We start from the raw sequence: 20774 nt of genomic DNA on the forward strand, positions 1-20774 counted from the left end.
CCAAACCCCCGAGTTTCAGGAGGCTGCAAAGCTGTGCTGTTCTCTTCCTTTGCATTGGCTTCATGAACCACCAGACAGGGATGCGCCACTTCCCAGGTGTGCAGCCTGCATCTCGGTTTGGGTGAGAAACGTGACCAAAAGCACTCCATGCTAACACAGCCCCTCTCGAAATCCTGCAAGGAGGATTGCTTGTGCTGGGAATAAACCTTCTCAGCCATGCATGGGAGCAACTCTCTCCCCTTACACAGCACATGATAATAGTAGTATTGTGAGTGGTGTTTCATGGTCACAAGGGAGTGAGCTAATTGCAGATACAGCTCTTGGAGAAGTAATTGCCTTGTGCTCTTTTTTCCCTTCTCTAGCTCATTTCTTTCCCGTGTGAGGCCTGAAGCATGATTCCTGGAAGAGGAGGAAGAGGTCAGCGACAGACCCCACACCACCTTCTTCTGGAGCAAAAGGATTTCAGTCTGTGACATGACAGGATAACAGAATAATTGGGGTTGGAAGGGACCCCTGGAGATCATCCAGTCCAAACTCCCTGCCAAGGCACAGTGACCTAGAGCAGGTGATAGGAGCTCATCCAGGTGGGTTGTGAACATCTCCAGAGAGGGAGACTCCACAACCTCCCTGGGCAGTCTGTCCCAGTGCTCTGCCACCCTCAATGTAAAGAAGTTCTTGTGTTTTAGTTTATGGTTATGTCTCCTTGTCCTGTCGCTGGACACCACTGAAAAGAGCCTGGCCCCGTCCTCCTGGCACCCGCCTTTGCGATATTATATGCATTAATGAGATCCCTTCTCCGTCTTCTCTCAACTAAGCAGGTCCAGCTCCCTCACGAGAGATGCTACAGACCCCTAATCATCTTTTTGGCCCTTCGCTGGACCCTCTCCAGAAGCCCCTTGTCTTTCCTATGCTTTCAGTCTGCGACTTATCGCTGTCGAAAAATCATTATCCCTTTTACTGAGCAACCAAAAAGCGCAGACAAAGTGTCCAGCGGCGGCTCCCCCAGACACTCCTGTCACCCGGGATTTGCAGGGGGCGAAGCTCCCCAAACTGCTGGTGAGGGCAGTGGCCCCGAGGGAAGGAGGCCAGTTCACTTCCAGCGCCATTCCCGGGTGCTCCCCGTGCCCCTGGAGCGGGGCCGGGCGGGGCGGGGCCGTGGGCGGTCCCGGAAGATCCGGGTCGGAGGGGACGGGAAGTCGGGACGTGGCCGCCGCAGCGGAGCAGGAGGCGGAGGGCGGGCGGGAGGCGGCGGAGGATGGCGGCGGTGCTGAGCTCGGACCGGCTCGAGGTCTCGGTGGACGGGCTGACGCTGAGCCCCAACGCCGAGGTGCCGCCCTGCGAAGCGCGGCCGGCGCAGGGCGAGCCGGCGGCGGGGCGGGGCCGGCCGGGCCCCGGTGCTCCCGGCGCGGCGGAGGCCGGCGGCGAGGCGGCGGAGGAGGCGGCGCTGAGCCTGGAGCGGAGCTGGGGCTTCGCGCTGGAGGAGCTGTACGGGCTGGCTCTGCGCTTCTTCAAAGGTGAGCCCCGCCCCAGCCTGGCCCCACAGCCCCGGCACGGGCCGGGGGAGCCACTGGGCCCGGGGCAGCCTCGGGCGGCATCGCCCGGGCCGGACTGCGGGGGGCAGGGGGAGCCCCGGAGAGCCGCGGGGGGCGGCCCCGGGGGGGGACTCGGTGTGCCGGGCGAGGGGCGAGCAGCATGTCCCGGCGTCGGAGGCGGCTCCTGGGGATGCGCTTTTCCTTGTTCCTCGGGACGCGAGCCGAGGCGGGCGGCGGCAGAAGAGCCGGGAGAGGCTGCCCTGGGCCGCGGGGCCGGCAGGGCACTGCCGGGGGATTGCAGCGCCCGACCTAAAAACGGAGCTACAGAGGTCCTTGCTGGTGGCAGGGGAAGGCACAGCTCGCAGACGTGGGCGAGGAGCGCTCGCTTTGAGCGGTGCCGTGTGTGCTGGCAGCCGGGATCCCGGCGGGAGGTGTCGGGCCGTCTCCGCAGGATGCCAGCTCCGGGGCTGGCTTTGCTGCTTCGGGACGCGAGGACGTAGTCTTTAGCTGCGGCCAGGGAGGTTTAGGTTGGACACTGGGAAGAATTTCTTTACAGAAACGGTGATTAAACGTTAGAATGGACTGCCCAGGGAGGTGGTGGAGTCACCCTCCCTGGAGGTGTTTAAGGAAAGACTGGAGGTGGCACTTGATGCCTTGGTCTACTTGACGTGGTGGTGTTCGACCATAGGTTGGACTCGATGATCTGAGAGGTCTTTTCCGACCTAATTGATTCTGTTTGCCGTCATGACTCCCGCAAGCAGCTGCGCGAGGCAGCAGGGAAATACCCAGGGTGTAGACCTGGAGCATTTTTCCTGGGATTCTCTGTATCCAGGTTTGCATCTGCAGGAAGCCAGAGGTACCTTGCCACTCTTGGTTTCTTCAGGAGAAGAAAATCAGCTGTGTGGTTTAGAGAAGAGCTGTGTTCGCTGTAGCACTGTGTTCAGCACGTTGAGTGATGTGTCACTCCAGAGGATTTCAGGCAGCTGCTGCTTCATGTGGGGTGCAGAGCAGGGTGTCCAGCAACATGCCTGCACTAGGGAAGACAGCTCTGTACTTGGAAAGGTCAGTCTTGCGGCAGTCAGTTGTTAGATGACCTCCCAGAAAGGCTCTCTCTTCTGAGGGGAAGCATTGCTGGCAGGTGGAAACTGTGCTGGAAGGACAAAGTTGTCTGTTTTCTTCACATTGCTTGAGTTGTTTGGAGCATGTAAGGCTTTAAGCAGTTTCTTGAGCCCTGGTTCTTTGACCCTGTTCTAATGCCCTTCCACAAAGCATTTTGTTAGCATGCTAATATACAGAGATATTACTTTTTTAAGCTGTATAAACACCCAGAAGAGATCCTAAAATCTTGATTTTTTTTTTTTTAATTTATTTCTCCTTTGTATCAGAAGCTGCTACGACTGGTTATCGGGAAGCATTGTACCTTCTATCTCTTTCTTCTTTCTGTAAAACGGGTTGCTTAGAAGAATACTGGTTTGGTTTAATGAATGTTTGTTCTTAAAACATGATGGAGAAAGAAACATCTCTGCAGCAGCAAATTCCTTGTCTCAGTCAACTGTGGTCTTACTCTGTCTTGGGCTGAATATTCTACTGGAACCTGTATTTAGGGTATAAAAATTACACACCGTGAGTGAATTTATCTGCATTATTGCTATGTAGATAAGCAATACCCTGTATCTATTATATCACGTTTTAATGGAATTTATGCTCAAGTTTATCTCCTTTTGGATGGTGAAAAGTCAGTGTAGTGTTACTTGTATGTAGGTTCCAGTTCCTTGCATTGTCTTGTCTCAGCAGTGGTTTTTTTGGTTGCTCTCTTTTTAATCAAAACTAAATATCAACATGTTTCGACATACTGCTGCTCCTTTTTTAGCCTTCTGCAATTTCTTGTAACTCATGGTTTTATTTAAAAGAGGAGAATTTTCCACGTTGTACTGAGTTGTCAGACTTTCCAATAAAGACCTTATTTCTCTATCCTTATGGCTGGAGTAACTCACACAAAGTCATTGCCTATCATTTCATCTGTAGCTTTTTTCCTGAAAGTGACGTAACACAGGGATTTTTATTTATAGATGTGATGGTGAGTTACAGGAGCTTGTAATACTTGGGTTACTGATTCTGCCAGCTTGTTCTATATCTGCATGGCTCCGAAAATAATTGGTCTCGTTTCCAAATGATTTTCATGCATCCACTGTCAAAACAACTGTGGGAGTGGGCACGCTTGTTTAGCAGCCTTGTACATGCCAAGGAGCAAATATGGATTCCTCCTGTACTTCAAGTAGCAACATATGCAGCATCTGAAGATTCCCCGATGTTAATAGGTCAAAGCTGAGACCTTGTTCATCATCATTCTTCTAAAACTGTGCTGATTTGGAGATAGAGGTGGCTCTGAAAAACTTCTGTGGAATAAACGAGTGACTCGGAGAAGTATTAGTTTGGGAGAATGATGGTATCTGGTTTAACTATGGTGATTGGGATGGAAGGATCTTGGGTCGGGATGCCAGAGGAGCCCTGTGTGAGGTCAAGGGGTAAGCAGCAATCTCTAGTTAAGCAGCTTCCTTTCTGCTTCAGTGTGCAGACGGAGTTGTCTGTAACTCATGATGCACTTTCTTCCTAGAAAAGTTGAATGTGATCAAAATACTTCAGATTTGCCTATTACAATGACTGCTGATGCTTGCCTGTGGTGGCATATTGCAGGGAACAGAATTGCTTGAAGACAAGACAGGGAGGGAGGGACATAAACAATGTGCAAAATGCAACTGAACTAGGCTAGGATACTGAAGAGACTCAAGAGCTACTTTATTTTGTCTCTGATAAAGACAGATCTAAAGCAGATCTAAAACGCTTGACCCTGTGTCACTTCCACTGTCAGGCCTTAGGCTGTGCAGGAGATGTGCACTACCTTTTTTTAGCATTCATAATGGCTTGTGAAGAGAGCTTTTCAGAAGAACAGAGGCGTAGAAAATAGATGGTAATAGTGTTCCAGTCCATTTTTCTGTGGGAAACCAGAGCCTTCTTTCCCTTATGCACTCTTTCCCTTACTGTTCCGTCGAGCCTAGTGCAGGTCGACCAGTGTTTTGGCTCTCATTAAGAAGCTGCTCCACTGTGCTGGATCCAGTATACAGTGGAGAACACAGTCATGTTACAGTCATTGTGTATTTCTTTGTCTCTAGGACTGTCTGTAATTGTGAGCCCTGGGGCAGCTGACAGAGTACAAGTGTCTCTGATGGCTTATTCTGCTCGTTGAGCTGGTACGAGCTATGCCAGTGAAGGCAGCATGTTCGAGATGTAAGTTGTGTCCTGCAGTAGGAGACATTGGCTTGCATAATTCTGCCAGCAAATCAGGATCAGCCTGGCGTTGTTGTTTTCCACATCCTGTCATTGAAATACCATTGCACCCAACCTTCAATATATGACAGTCCCTGAAGTGTTCATGCACTGTCTAAAGTGATTTGCAGTGCAACACATCTGAGTAGACAGTACACAAACCATATCATTTTGGTATCTAAAAGCTTTCCTGGAATGTTAAGTACTCCAATTTTCTTTGACTGCTCAAGTTATTTCCTCTTATCCTAACAAGAATGCATCTTCAACCTCAGCAGAACATCATTCTGAATTAATTGTTTGACCTCTTTTTTGAGCACTAATTTGATGGCATGATTGTAATTCGTAAGTTAAGTAGGCTCTTTTTTTCAAGATATGAAAACCCCTATAACTTATCTACATTTGTGAAGTTGAGCTTTGATCATGTTTAATTGGAAGGGCTGGTTGGTAATTCTTCTGGTGAGGCAGAACACCTTTAGGAGAGGAGAATTAGGAGTGTAAGAGCGTACTGGGATCTGCAGTAGCAGTTCAGTCCTCGCACTTCGCAGTTTTGGTCTTGCTCATTAAAACTTTGCAAGTGAATAGAGTTAACATATGTTACTTCTGCTTTTAAGAGCTGAGGTGAAAAATCACATTTCACAAACTTTTCTAGGTTCTTCTAGATGACTTGACCTAATGCCATCCCACAGGAATTAGGTGTTTAGAGTGGGCAAAGTTGGAGAAGAAGGTGCAGCACGTTGTGCCATGTTTCTTACAGGGGGAAAAAAAATCAGAATTTACACACGAGTAACAGTGTCTTGCACAATACAGTCTCTTAAGCATAGTTCTTAAGTTCCTTTGAGTCCAAATTTGTGGGCTTTTCTCAATTCATGTCAATAATACAGTGCCACGTAGTGGCATAAGCCCCTGTTACCAGCCTCTCATTACTATAGCAGCTTCATCTTTCTGTTGTGTTTGCAAGCTGAGCCTCTCTCAGGCCCTCTTGGGTCAGGCATACCAGTGGCGTAGGGAGCGTTGTGTAGTTGCTGTATTACTGCTGTGCACACACATCCTTTGGATTGCTCAGTGTGTTCCCTAGAGCTTCAGCTTCCTGACAGCTGTGTTAGGTGTGTGGGTAATGCCTACTTAAGTGGTACGTTCACGGATGCTTGAATAGATTTGGCAGTTCTACTTGTCTGGACACACTAATGCACTTTTTGGCGTATTCGACTCTGCAGATGAGTTCAGGTCCTCTGGTTCAGTTAAACAGCAACAATTCCAAATCTTCGGGATGGTTATGCAGCATGGTTCATGCTGAAGAATTCAACTGAAAAATAAGTAGTGTACAACTTCACTGTCTGACCGGCTCCAAGTGTTTTTCTGATAATTTGCTTCTAATCTGCATTATCTACAAGTCACTGAATGCCTCTCATACTTTTCTCATCTGTCTGTTTTCCTCTCTTATTTAACTTGTTTGTTGTTCTTCCCTTGGGTCACCATTCTTCGTAAATGCAGATTTTTGGCTTCTCTCAGTAATTAGGGCATGAGGTCTGACTTCTCTGTTCTGTGAAAATGCAGATGTGCTGTGCATAGCATGGGAAATGGTGGGGTTTTTTTCACTCTAATTCTCTTCAGAAGTGAGTTCAAATACTGATGAAGTTATCTGGCTTAGGCAGCAGTCTAGTACATCAAATAGGTATGTTTTTTGGCAGACAGCTGTAGGTACACAGGCTGTCCAAGGTAAACTATGCTATAGGGACCCCTTGAGAATCATACTTTGCTCAAAAGTCTGGCAAAATTTCAGTTTAGTGCCCTTGTCAATTGACATGCTTTTAGCACAGTGCCCCAGGATATGAAGTATTATTTCAAAGCGTGTGCTGTTTATTGAGGCTAATGGAAGTGCTTGTTACCTAATGAGTAAATTCCGAGTTAAATATGAAGTGTGAAGAATTGAGGAAAAGCCAAAGGGCTCTTTGGGAGGCCTGAGAGCAGGAGACCCAAGACCCATGGAGAGAGCTTACCAGCATGTAGTGATTTGCATCTCTTAAGGATCATAGACTTGGGGTGGGAAGGGACTGCTGGGGATTGTCGGGTTTAGCCCTCCTGTTTCAGATCAGGCTTTGTGGAACTGTCTCCATTTGGGTCTTGAATATCTGCTATCATGGAGACTTAAAAACTCTGGACAGTGGGTTCCAATGCTTGATCACTCTCAGTTAAAAATCAAAACAAAATATTAAAAAAAAACCAACAACAACAAAAACAACAACAAAAAAAAACCCCAAAACAACCAAACAAAAAACCCCAACAAAAATGCTTAGTGGCATTTCCTATATTTCGGTTTGTGTCAGCTGCCTCTTGTCCTTTCACTGCGTACCACTGAGTAGACTCTGGTTCAGTTTTTATATCCCCCCTTCTCCACTAGATATAGCTGGAGATATCTCTCCAGCTATTTTTGGAAATAGATATTTTTGTGGAGAAAGGCTTCTGTTTTTGAGGCCGGAAGCTATATTTGCTGTAAGGTTGTGGGACACTGGAGCAAGAGCAAATACTTCAGATTCTGCAAGAGTGATGTGGACCTCTAGGAATTGATAATAAGTAACTAAATATTTGCTTTCCTAATCATTTGATTTTGGCTTCAAAACAAATGGCATACATGTTCCTTGTGATGTTTTAACTGAGTAAGTCCAATAACGTACTGAACTTTCTCTGTCAAAAATAGAGCTGCTTGCTGTGACCTGCACACACTTTCCCTCTGGGATTGTTTCTGATTTCCAGAAGTATGCGTTCTCAGTTTCTTGATAAGCTGTAAGTAGAGGTATTTTCCATCCTCTCTTGTTCTAAGATTTGCTTTATTTCCTGTTCATACCTCTGCTCACAAGCATCAGCCAAGCAATTTTGCAATACGTGTCAGCTCTGAAATTTAGGTGTGGACTGTTCAGTTTGGAGCTGTAAACAACTTGCTCCAAAGGAGAACTGGAAACTAGTGGCAGCTCTGCCTCCAGCTCCTGACTACCTAGAGAGCACTACAGTCATGAAGTGACTATCGCTTACCTCTGGTAATAGCTTCCTCATTTCAGCCCTTCCAAAAGGAGATGATGCTTATTTATTTGTTTTCCTGTTCAAGACAAATGTCTTTTCTTAATGAGCAGTGTAGCTGCATATAGCAGTGCTGTTTCTGTGATTTGTTTTGACAGTTTAAATGTGCTGAGATAAATCCTAGCTGACTAATTCATATATCATTTTTAAATCAATGCCAGACTCTTCTTACCTGTAAATGTGCAGCGGGATCTAACCTCGAATGCTTCAGAAGGAGTTGGTGTCGAGCCACTGGAATATGTTCAGGCTTATGTTGCCTTATTCTTACATCCAGAGCTCTTTGTACGTGTTGATACTGATGGAGTCAGCTCTAAGGTTTTTCATTGTGATGGGCTATTCCAGCTGCCTTGGCAAAGTGCAGCAATCAAATTCCCTCAAGGTGAACTTTCCTTAAGTCTGATTTTTTGTCTGTGCAGTTTTCCTTGCCTTCCACCTTGGTTGTTCTGCTTTCATTGGTGTGAAGAGCAAAAGGAGAGCAATCTATAAAGTTAACATCACATCGTTCTTTGTGGAAAATCCTTCCTATCCACACTAGAGGAGACTTGGCAGACACACTTGAATTCAGTTGGGGTTTTTAAATGTTTCGGAGATGTAGATCTATATGGTACAATGTTCAACAAATTAACATAAATATTTGTGGTAACTTATTAGCTAAGATTGACTGTAGATAGTATGATGAAAACATGTAGATAGTATGAGGAAAAACATTTCACAATGAAGTTTTAGCAGCTGAAATGGATGTGTTTCTTCTAGACAGATCTATATTTTATTAGAATAGAACTGTCGTAATTTGTCTAACCTTTTGTGACTTGACTTACTTATTCTTTTTTTATGGAGAAAATTATGGTAATGGTTATACAAAATCCTCTTTCCTCTCCTGTGTTTAATCAATTAATCACAACAGTGAAATTCTCTTTTTTTTCCTACAGAAAAAGATGGCAAAGCCTTTCATCCAACCTATGAAGAAAAGCTCAAACTTGTGGCACTGCACAAGCAGGTTCTGCTGGGACCTTACAACCCTGACACTTGCCCTGAAGTTGGATTCTTTGATGTGCTGGGGAATGATAGAAGGTAAGAGGGCTGGTGCTTTTGTTGGTCTTAACTCTGCATTTCCTGTCTGAAGATAACATCATCCAATTTCTGCAAGAAGAGTACAAGTATGTGGGTTATCTCAGTGTGTGTGTATGCTAATGGAAAGTGCAAGTGGCCTCTTCAAATACATCTTAGAGATCTTGAGTCACAGTTGAGTACAGGAACTAACAGATGGGTTTTTTCAGCCGCATTAGGAGATGCTGCTGTGCAGACAGTCCAGTTTCTCATAGCAGTTTAAGGCTGCATTAAAGTGCAGGCCCATGTTTCATCCTAACTCCATGCCAGGGTTACAGCAGGCCAAGCCTTTTGCCTGGTAGAAGCATTCACCATAGCTTGTCCTAATACCAAAGATAATTTCTGAAATTAGACACCCGATGCATTCACACTGAGTAAATTTTTTATGAGATCTGGGCAGTCTCAGGTGTGTCTCTGGTATTGCTTGCAGTTCGGGCTGCACTCCTCATGTTCATTGTTGCTATTTCTTGTGTGAAGGCAATGTGCAACACAGCAGTGGCTTCTCTGAGCTGGACCCAGTGCACTGCTTTTGGACAAATGGATATAGCTTTCCTTAGGAAGAACCAAGCTATTGCTTTTAACTAACTGGAGCGCTGTAATCAATAGTTGTTACCATGTTTGTTCGTTCAGGAAAGTGTATACTTTTTTTTCCACAAACTAGAGTGCAGGAAGGGTAAAAAAATACATCAGGTTCACTTGTAGCTGGGAAGTTTTTTGACATAGTTCAGAATTCAACTGAAAGAGTTGTTCTGATGCAGGCAGTGCTGTCTTTGGGGAAAAGTTGTTGGTTCTCTGAAACTGCATATGATCAAGTTTGGTCCCTGGTCTTCCAACTTCTTTTTCTTTGCTGTGTTTTCAGTTCACTAATGATGTGAAAAGAGTTGAGTCTTGTGTTATTTCAGGTGATTTCTCTCTTTTTCTCAGGAAGGAATGGGCTGCTCTTGGAAACATGTCAAAGCAAAAAGCTATGACAGAATTTGTCAAGCTCCTCCATAGGTGCTGCCACTTGTTTTCAACGTATGTCACTTCCCACAAGATAGAGAAAGAAGAACAAGAAAAGAGAAGGTAACATTTGAATGCTTTGGTGTTGGTGTATATTGTGTAACTCTTGACCTGCGGAGAGTATCACAGCTGGCCTAGGCTGAAGTTATCTTAGGAACATAAATACTTGAAGTTTAGGTGGCCGTGGTGCCATTTGATCTCTTTAAGCCTTTTTACTTTGTCAGAAATGAATGATTGTTTCTGAGATGAAGACAGCTAAAATATAAGGAATTATAAAAATTTTGCTGATACTGCCATCTGCTTAAGTAGAGATGCTTCACAAAATGTCTGTCCCAATTTCTGTGGACTAAATTGTCAGGTGTTTTAAACTCCTAGTATGGGTTAGCAACTTGACAAAGGCTGTCTTATTATTGCTTACATGTCATGTGGTTGTTAAACTATAGTATCCACATCATTATTCAACATGTGTTAAAGCTTGGAAGATGTGTTTATAAGATATTCAGGCAATTTTTTCTACTTCCCTCTGCTACAGATAGCATAGTAACAGGTTAGCATGAATATCAAATTGTGACACAGGATTTACACCTGTCATGCTGCTGAGCACGGTAAAACTGTACAATAATGTGTTTTCTTCATGTGTCCGATAAGACGCTTCTCCAGGTCAGTTTAAGTGGGAGGAGATCATACTGCCCAAAAAGCCTTATTGGGCAGGCAAAAAGCAGGCTACAGCATGTTGAAAATAACTCATCCTAGGACTGTAGGAATGCTGAAATAGCTTATTGAGTGGATGTTGCAGAAGAGAAGAGGAAGAACGAAGGCGGCGTGAAGAGGAGGAGCGTGAGCGTTTACAAAAAGAAGAAGAAAAGCGTAGGCGAGAAGAAGAGGAAAGACTGAGAAGGGAAGAAGAGGAGAGGAGGAGAATAGAGGAGGAACGACTTCGGATGGAACAACAGAAGTGAGTAGCAGAAGCAAACAACACTTAAAATAACTGCATTGCACTTGAGACAATTGTATCTGTTTAAATGGTTCTGCTAAAGGTCAGAGCACTCGAGCCTGGCAGAAACATTTGCATCCTTAGTTAAGAGGGACACGGTTTGCAGAAAAAAATTATCCTAACATGTTATTGTATGCAGCTTTCTCAGATGAAAGTGCCAGAGAAGCTTTGTTTAAAGAGAAGCTCTGGAGGTTTTGGGGTTCAAGGGCTGAACCTCATGAAAACTTGTGGTTCTGCTTCTTAAATGATTAATGCTGCATTCAGCTGACCAGAGCTGTGTCCAGCTGGAAGTGTTGTTTGAACTATGACTTGAAAGTTTCTTAACTGGTCACAGAAGGCAGAGCCTTGGAAATCGGATAACAGTTCAGGGGAGTACAGAATTCACATTCAAATGCACTTAATCACTGTTTGTAGCCTGAATTAAATTGTTTACTTGGAATATAAGCTCTAGTTATATTTCATTGTTCCCATCACATGCGGATGCTGAAAACGTGGATCTGGCTTTGCACATGTAATATTTAAGGGAGCAGTAAAGCTGTTCCACATCAGTCAACAGTCATTTTCCATAATAAAAATGTCTTCGCAGGGGGTGTCTCTGAAGTAGATCCTGTACTTGCTATGTAGTGGGTTTGAGAAGGGAGCAAATAATTAATCCACAAGTTTTACTGTTGGTGTAACATGGTGAGAGCCAGAATAGTGTAAAAGAGAGACATAGATTAACAGATTAAAGTGTTACACAATGCTAAGTAACAAGAAGTGTGGTATGCCTTGAAGCTAAGAGAGATTTTTACAGGAATAAGAGTTGTGTATTAAGTGGTTGTAGAAGGTTACAGAGACAAAGAATTCAGACAGAAAAGGAATGTGGATACTTATGTACCGACCAAGTGTATCTAAACTGGTCATAGTTTGCTGAAAAGTATTAAATCTTGCTCTTTAGGACGGAAAATGAGTGGGAAGGAAAAAATTACTTCTGCATTTGTGTAATACTTCTTTCTTCCTCTGAAACATTGATAGCTGGTTACTGATGGATGTAACATGTGAGACAAACCCTGGATCTAGCTAGTAGTTTACTCTATAGTTTCTATTAATCTTTTGGGGAGAGGATCAAAACTGAGTCTGCACATAAGTTACCCATGTGTTCCTGAAGTTTCAGCAGTTGAGTTTACTGGAGGTGCAGGTGCCCTAGCTGGCAGCATTATTTTTTTTTTTTGTTCCTGAATTAGTCCACTGTCAGTCATGTTTTTCATACCTGTTTGCATACTGGCCGGGGAAATTAAGATAGTCATGTGGTATGTTTTTCTTAGACTTACCAAAAAAGCATTGGCATGCTGTACCACAGCAGTTTTGTTCTTATCAATATTTGTAGGTCCGCTAGAAGGATGTTTTCTGGAAGAGCCACATGTGAATTTTTTCCTTTGCTTGATGGAGAAATTTAGCCATGCATTTTTTGTAGCCTTACCTCTTTATCAGACTTTATCAGACTACAGATTTAGAATTATGTAAGAGGTCTTGTTGTTTTAATGTTTGATGTTTCCAAACATTGGGTAGAAATTGTTGCTTCCTTCTGTATTATTCTCACCATATTTTTTAGGCAAATTCACATTTGCATTAGATCTGGGCACTGCTCTATTATGTAGATTTATTTTAATTGGGTTTTGCAGGAACAGAATTAACTGTCTTTGAGGCCACTTAAGTCATTTAAATACAGGGATTTCCCCAATACCCTCAGCTGCTTGTAATCTGCTACTCTCCTCCCACCAATCCAGGCAGCAGATAATGGCAGCTCTGAACTCCCAGACTGCCATTCAGTTCCAGCAATATGCAGCCCAGCAGTATCCGGGCAACTATGAGCAGCAGCAGATCCTGATTCGGCAGCTCCAGGAACAGCATTATCAGCAGTACATGCAGCAGTTGTATCAAGTCCAGCTCGCACAGCAACAGGTATGGCTGACCAGCCGAGAAACTTGGATTTTGTGTCCCAGGCTGTCACTGGGAGGTGTTGCCTTGACTGCTGTTATCTCCTTGAAAAGGTAATTGCTGCGAGGAGAGCTACTGTGCTAGTGAGTAATGCTGCTTCAGATTCAAACACCGAAGCCCCTTTATTTAATCTTTTCAAGTAGATTCCTGAAGCAGCTGTTAATTAAGAAAATTCTAAGCAGTCTTTACTAATGACTTGGTCCAATATTATTATTATTATTGGAGACCAATGTGAAACGCTCTGCTGCAGCATCAGTGGTGTGTGTGTAATTTAATGGGGGTACATACCAGTGCATCTGAGCATGAACAGACCTACTCAGGTGACTCTCCCTGTAGGTATGAAGATCTGTGCAGAGCAGCAGGCTTTGTTCAGCCCTGTGTTTCCAGCTGAGCATGCAGCACTGATGCATCTCTACTGGGTTTGAGATTGCTCCTCCCTGCCAGCTTGAGCTCTCCTGACTTCTCTCTCCTTTTGCATCTATTGTCTGACATCAGTGTCTGATGAAGTTGCTTGCCTGCAATAAGCTGCTTGTGAGTTGGGTGGGAGGACTGACTGTAACTGCCAGCCTGAGGTCTGAGCTAAGGACTTAAAATACAGTAATTAATTTCCTGTTAAGTCATTTGCATTTTGTTGAGGCTGATGCCCTCAGCAAAGAAACGTTCAAGGAAGGAAGCCATGTGAACCTCATGAAGTTCAACAAGGCCCTGCACCTGGGTCAGTTCAAGGCACTCTCCAATATCAGTACAGACTTGGGGGTGAATGGGTTGAGAGCACTCCTGCAGAGATGGGCTGGTGAATGAAACACTGGATATGAACTGGCAATGCAGTTCATATCCAGAACTTAATTGCAGCCCAGAAAGGCAATGATATCCTGGGGTGCATAAAAACAAATGTGATTAGAAGGTTGAGGGACGGAGATGATTCTCCCCGCTCTATTCTGCTCGCATGAGACCCCCACCCTGGAATGCTGCATCCAGCTCTGGGGTCTCTGACATAAGAAGAACATGGACCTGTTGGAGCAGGTCAAGAGGAGGGCCAAGAAGATGCTCAGAGGGCTGAAGTGCCTCTGCTGAGGAGACAGGCTGAGATAGCTGGGGTCGTTCAGCCTGGAGAAGCGAGGGCTCTGGGAAAACCTCATTGCAGGCTTTCAATGTCTAAAGGGGCTTATTAGAAACATGAAAAAAGACCTTTTTACCAGGGTCTGTAGTGACACGACAAGGGACAAAGGTTTTGGTCTGAGAGAGTGTAGGTCTAGATTGAACATAAGGGAGAATTTATATTTTTTTACAGTGTGGGTGGTCAGACACTGGCATAGGTTGCCCAGAGGAGCTGTGGGAGGCCTGTCCTTGGAACTGTTAAGGGCCAGGTTTGATGGAGCTTTGAGCAGCCTGATCTAGTGGAAGGTGTCCCTTCCCATGGCAGTGTGTTTGGAACTAGATGATCTTTAAAGCTCCCTTCCAAGCCAAGCCATGATTTGATGGAGTTCAAGTGGTATAGAAAGGGCAGAGAGTCTCTGCCCTGTTCTAGTTGCTCTTGAAGATTAATGAGCCCTTGGTACCAGTGCTTTGGTGTCATAGTGGAAGCAAAAGCTACAGCTTCATCAGACTTGGGCTTGATGTCTTCTGTAGTTGATGCTGCTCCCTTGAGACTGAGGTGTAGAAGGTCCTGCCAGATTTTTCCAGTGCTATTCACACTGCTCCTTTAGATCATGGCTGGCTGCTTTCTACGCACAGAAGACCTAATGCCCTCCAAAACCCAGGCGAAACAGCCTTTCCTTTATATAATGGCTTACAAAATAATCCTGCCAGGCAATGAAGCTGATCTTTCAAATCTCTACTTGGGCAACTCATGCAGAGGAAAACATGAAAAAGAAGCATGTAACAGAGCTAAAATTATCTAATTCAAGTCTGGACTCCCCGGAAGACTCACACAGCTTCCATAACACTTCCAAGGAATGCTTTCTGTGTGGATGCCTGTGACTCAGCTGCATTGGGATCTGTTGGTGCAGTTACAAAGTGCTGTTCTCCCATGGTGGCTCACAGATCGGCTTGTGATGCAGCTAGTTTTGGAAAGACTGTATGCAATAAGGTTTTAGAAGAGTTCTCACCACTTTCTCTCAGTGATGTAGTAGAACTGCTGTAGTAGAAAGTGGATCTGGACAGCATCTGTACAAGGGCTCAGATTTTAAATTTAACTAATGTTTGACTGTATTGTCTTCATACTCCTGCAGGATACCTATAATCCATTTGTTCATCAAAATCTCATTGTTATTATTAGGAATATATGTTATAGGAATGCAGAACTTCCGCAGTTACGTGCAGGAGTTTATTGTGTGTACCCTAATTAATTTGATTTTTTTTTGTTGTTGTTCAGATTGTATCCACCAGTCTAGAACAAAGTGACTTCACTTCCCTTGATAAAAAGTAGATGTTATTCTCACTGGTTAATGTGTGCTGCTTCTATCTTTTGAGTCAAACCCCCTTGTGGGGTGCAGGGGGAGATTTTTTCTTTTAAGTTGTCTTTACGCCTTCTGCTGGAAGGTATAAAACTGACATCTTGTGAGGGTTTGGCTTTCCTTGACTTAATTTCTGTCATTTTAGGCAGCCTTACAAAAGCAGCAGGAGGCAGTGGTGGCAGCGACAGGAGCACCTCTGACTACTGCATCCAAGGTGAATACACCTGCCCCAGGGGACACCCCATCTATTAATGGGCAGGCCAGTGCACACGCAGACAGCCCCGAAAAAGAGTTGGATCCAGAGGCTTTGGAAGAAGCACTGGAAAATGGACCAAAAGGTAGGACTAGCTAGACTTGTTAATTAAAAATAAATAACAAAAGCCCTTCTTATGATTCAGATGTCTTAAGACAGGATGGTTACTGTGGTTCTTTGCTTGGCTTCATTGGGCTATGGAAAAGCTAGGTTTGATTCCCGGGTCTGCTGTCTCTCAATGCAGAGCAATATTGTATAGGCAAAACAGCTTTGGGAGGGGAGGGGAAGAGGAAGCAACAAAAGTATTTCAGCAGAGCCGATGGGATCCAGAACCTCCTTTCACTCTGAACTAGAAGGAAAGGAGCATAAAAGTTCTAGCACAAAAGCTGTTCTGGGCAGAAATATGTTCAATCTTATGTGAACTCAGGTTAAAACTGATTAAAGATCCTTTCAGTGAAGGGTTCTGTGCAGTATAAACCTGTGGCAGTACATCTGTCTTCTGAGTCTTTTCTGTCTAAGCACTGTTGGTTTAAATGTGACTGATGGGGGAACTGGTAGCATTTAGTAGTTTTATAACTAAATTTACACTGCATTTCATACATGTTTTCAGTGTTGAAACCTGCTTCTTCAGTTAAAAAAAATTACTTGGAAGCAAATCTGATGCTTGTGGTCCTCAAATGCTCTCAAGGCACACTTAAGTATCCAGCATAAATAACTGAAAAAAACCCCCTAACTGGAGTATTTCCTCCCATCTCTGCAGATTCTGTTCCAGTGATAGCTGCCCCATCAATGTGGACACGACCCCAGATAAAAGACTTCAAGGAAAAAATCCGTCAGGATGCAGACTCTGTGATCACAGTGGGCCGAGGAGAAGTGGTTACAGTCAGAGTACCAACTCATGAAGAGGGGTCTTACCTCTTTTGGGAGTTTGCTACAGACAATTATGACATTGGTTTTGGGGTGTATTTTGAATGGACAGACTCCCCTAATACTGCAGTCAGTGTGCATGTCAGCGAATCCAGTGATGATGAGGAGGAAGAGGAAGGTAAGCATGCTGATTTATATAAACTGTCAGAGTTTGCTGTGAGGGAAAACCCCAGCTGATTGTCTTGTGTAATTTCCTGGCTTCCCTGGCTTACATTTAGCTGGAATCATGCTTTCAATTTTGAATAGGAAGTGCAGTTCTGAAAGTACCTTCAGTCACCTCCTTTGATCAGAGATAGGTTCAAGGAGTTGAGTCTGGGGAAATCCTTTTCCTAAGTCAACTACTCAGTAAGCTAGACTGAAACCTGTGCCATAATAAAGCACAGTGGATGTGCACGCTGAAAACCTTAAGAAAAATTCTGCCCTTGAGGCTTCAGCAAAACAGCTTCAAAGAGCAGTACTGTCAGTGGCTGGGACACAAGTCACAGCCTTTGCCTGCGGGGGAGTCTAGCAAACCCATCACAAAAAGTGTTTTGCAGTGAGCATGTGATTTGCTTAGAAGGAGCTGCCCTGATATAGGAAGCAGTGGCTTTCTGGGAATTACTACTAACTAATCTCTAGTAGTAAGTATGTCAGGTCAGTAGCAGACAGTGTGGGGTAATGTGTTACTGAAAACTAGAGCTTGGCATCTCTACAAACTGACCCAGCTTTCCTGGAGAGATGGATGTGGTGAGTTTTAATATCAAGCTGTATAAATTACAGTAAAGTGATTGTGCTTACTGTTCCTCCTGCTTCTGGTGCTTTAGCCACAGCCTTGGTTTGAATCCCTTTAACAAAGGGTGCCTTGTCCACTGAAGATCAGTCTGACTTTCTCTCGTAAAGCGTCCACCCATGTTAACTGACACCCTTCTTTTCTCTTGTAGAAAATACTAGCAGTGAAGAAAAAGCCAAAAAGAATGCCAACAAGCCTCAGCTAGATGAAATAGTGCCTGTGTACAGACGAGACTGTCATGAAGAAGTGTATGCTGGCAGCCACCAGTACCCAGGGAGAGGAGTTTATCTTCTTAAATTTGACAACTCCTACTCTCTATGGAGGTCAAAAACAGTTTACTACAGAGTTTATTATACTAGATAAAGGTGTGGCTGTGTCTGAGGCTGGGCTGTGCAGAAGATGTCATTTTATTTGGAATTTTCTTCAAGCATAATGGATCCTTTTGAGTCTGTGTTTTATCCTGTCTGTATCTGTATGGTTTGTGTGAACTTTTAACAAGTAGACACTGGGATCTTCCTGCTCCATGACACTAATGCATATTGCATTGGGTTTAACACAGGATCTCCCTAACCTATTTGGGGATTGGAGTTAACCAATGGAAGTCATTGGCTCCAGTGCTAAGGTCACATCAGTTGCATTTGTTAGAGTCTCATGAAAAAGGGGGAGGGAGTTGCTGGTTCACTGGCTGGGTGATCTGATATTTCCAGGTCTGGATGCTTTGAATAACTTGTTAACGGTTAATTTAAAGGTCCCATCAATAACTGGTAGATTTGGATGCAGTTTGCTGTGTAGCAAGTTTCTCTTAACTGTAATTGAATGTCAGATTTTTTTTACACCATTAAAACTTGAAACTTTAAGTTGATGCAGTTTAGAAACAAGTTGTCTCACTTCTGTCCTCATCAAAGAAACATTCAGTTCCTTAAACCAGTGTAGTGTCTAAGACAAGGATGATCAGCATTCTGAGAGTACAGCAAATAACCTCTTCTGAAGGTGTAAACTGAAGGACAATTAAAAGTGTATGTTACAAGAAGAACCTTAATCTCTGCCCCACTGCTAACTCTAAAATAAAAAAAGTAATTTTTGATGCAATTGACTTAGAACCACGGGCACAAACTGTTTCTGAGTTTGGTGGGTTTTTAATGGGGTAGACTTTAAGAAAAAGAAGTCTACAGGCTTGAAACCAGTTTTCTGCACAGCATTCTGGTTTGTTTTTGTAAGACCTGAATAAGCACGCTGTGCATCTGAAGAGCAGTAAGTCACTTTGATAAAGTATAGGAGTTAATGTTGCACTAATTGCAGAAATCACTGCCACTCCATTTTAGTCTGAACTGGTGATACTGGGGTGTGAACTTTCTGCTTTAATTTGTAACTGTCAGCAGAAAGGCAGAGTGCACATACAGATACTTAACGTAGCTTTAATCTCAGTTTCATATGGTTTGGTTGGGGCATTTTGTATTTTGTACAGTGAAAAAAACGCAGGTGGCTACTTGGCTTGAGGCTGCAGTAAGAATCCACACCCCCCGGGGCCCAGGGGTGATGTGTTGCAATAATGACTTGTGCAAGTGCTCTCTGCATGGGTAATGCACTTTGTTGCTGAAAGGAAAGGGTTACTTTGGGTCTCAGATCAGCTCTTGCAGTAGGACTTCCATTGATTAGCTGCAGCATGTGCAGTTTCACGGCAAATGATGTTGAGTTTGCGGGATTCGTTTGAATAATCAGTTTGTACATACATGATACTTTTACTTTTCTCATACCAACCGTGGAGATACTTCTCCTAGAGTGCTTAACTTGTCATCTTGCTTTTGGTTCAGCAACACCGTACCAGCTTAGAGCTAGTTAGTGCTGCTTTATCCAAAAACACTGTACAATGTTCTGCTCTTGTGTACATACGGTATATAAACCATGACTTTAGAAAGTACCTTGCTTTTAAAGGAAACTGTATTTAATGTAAAAAAAAACACAAAAAAAGAAACAAAAAAAAACCCCAAACAAACACCTTTTAAAAAGGCAGGCACTAATATATTTCTTCTGGTCTTCAATTTACATTTTTTTTGTCCATACAAAAATGTTACAACTTTTTCCTCTAAGAATATTTGTTCTTGGGAGCGGTGTTTGTCGCTTTAAATGGCAGCACTTACTGTCATGTGTTGGATGTTAGAACTTTTACGTTTTCAGACTTTTTTTTATTGCCTCTGGCTGTTGATTAGTACAGTACAAGTGCGATTTCAAGATACCTTGAGATAGTATTTAATCCTAATTAAAAGACATTTATCTGTAATGCTGTTGGCTTTTTATTAATTTGCAAATCTTGGCATTGCTGTTTATGGCTACTGAGCTAAGATAAGCTTGTCACCTTCCCCCTCGTTTTTAAAGGCTCAGTACCCTGCTCACACTGTGGTCTTAGCAGCCAAATTGCTCGGGCCAAAGGCTCTGCACAAGAATGTCTCTGGCTCGCTGGATGAGGCCATCTGTCAGTGTTGGAAGAGCCCAGCTTGAACTGCATCATCGCTTTGGTTTTTGAATGGGTAGCAGAAGGGGTTGGATGTGGGCAGCTAGAACCTGTAAGCTCTCTTTCTGCCGAGAAGAAAAGCGCCTGCCTTTCCCCCTGAGGCTTAATGAACCCAGACCCCGAGGGCAGCAGGGGCTGGGTGAGTTGTCCTGAGAAGCCTTTGGCCCGAAGGGCAAGAGACAGGCAGGACCATTTACAGTTTAGACTGAACAGGAAGAAAAGCAAGGACCTAGAGGCAAAAAGGCAAGTTATTCCAAGGTTTCTGTTGGCCAAAATCACCCTTTACTGCTTACCTGCTGCTGGTAAGTAGCTTATCCCAGATCTGAGGCTGCAAGTAGGTTGTGCACTAGTTTGGTCCGTGGCCCCATCTGCCCCTGTAGACAGCAGCCTCTCAAGCTGGTGCTCTCAGATTTCACCTGAGGAGCAGAAATCTCTTCAGAGAGAACAAAACAAGTGCTGTGCTGAGAGGCAAGATGCTGAGAAGTTCAATGTACCGTAGTCTGAGTTTGTTACAAGCTCATTTCACGTGAAATGTGCAACTGCATTGAAAACTGAAGTAATTACAGCAGCAAGCCTAGCCCAGTTGGGCCTATTTTACCTGTCTCATGCATGTATAAATTCCCCTTTCTCCAATTAAAAGTGAAGCACTGTGCTCCTTGCAGCTCACTCAAGGCAGCTCTCTTCCACAAGAGACTTATCATAAACACTTTCTGAAAAGAACTGAGTCGCTGCCAGTAACTCCAGGTGGTGCAACATAAACAGGTTCACAGAGCTCTGTTCCAGATATGCTGGTCCTTTGAGGAAAGCTAAACAATCCGAGGGACAAGCCATTGTTAGAAATGATGTTGTTCT

The 20774-nt window shown here is 44.1% G+C and overlaps 1 protein-coding gene across 1 annotated transcript; it reads left to right on the top strand.

The window, feature by feature from the left end:
• The first annotated feature begins 1254 nt into the window (after positions 1-1254).
• On the top strand, positions 1255-19691 carry ACBD3 (acyl-CoA binding domain containing 3). The gene is made up of 8 exons (XM_017812942.1): positions 1255-1514; positions 8858-8999; positions 9960-10100; positions 10834-10992; positions 12798-12972; positions 15610-15802; positions 16478-16762; positions 17565-19691. The coding sequence occupies exons 1-8, from the start codon at positions 1256-1258 to the stop codon at positions 17774-17776; spliced, it is 1566 nt and encodes a 521-aa protein (XP_017668431.1). The 5' UTR covers position 1255; the 3' UTR covers positions 17777-19691.
• The last annotated feature ends 1083 nt before the right edge of the window (positions 19692-20774 follow it).

This window comes from Lepidothrix coronata, unplaced genomic scaffold, assembly GCF_001604755.1.
Source record: "Lepidothrix coronata isolate B3197 unplaced genomic scaffold, Lepidothrix_coronata-1.0 Scaffold38, whole genome shotgun sequence".
Taxonomy (NCBI): domain Eukaryota; kingdom Metazoa; phylum Chordata; class Aves; order Passeriformes; family Pipridae; genus Lepidothrix; species Lepidothrix coronata.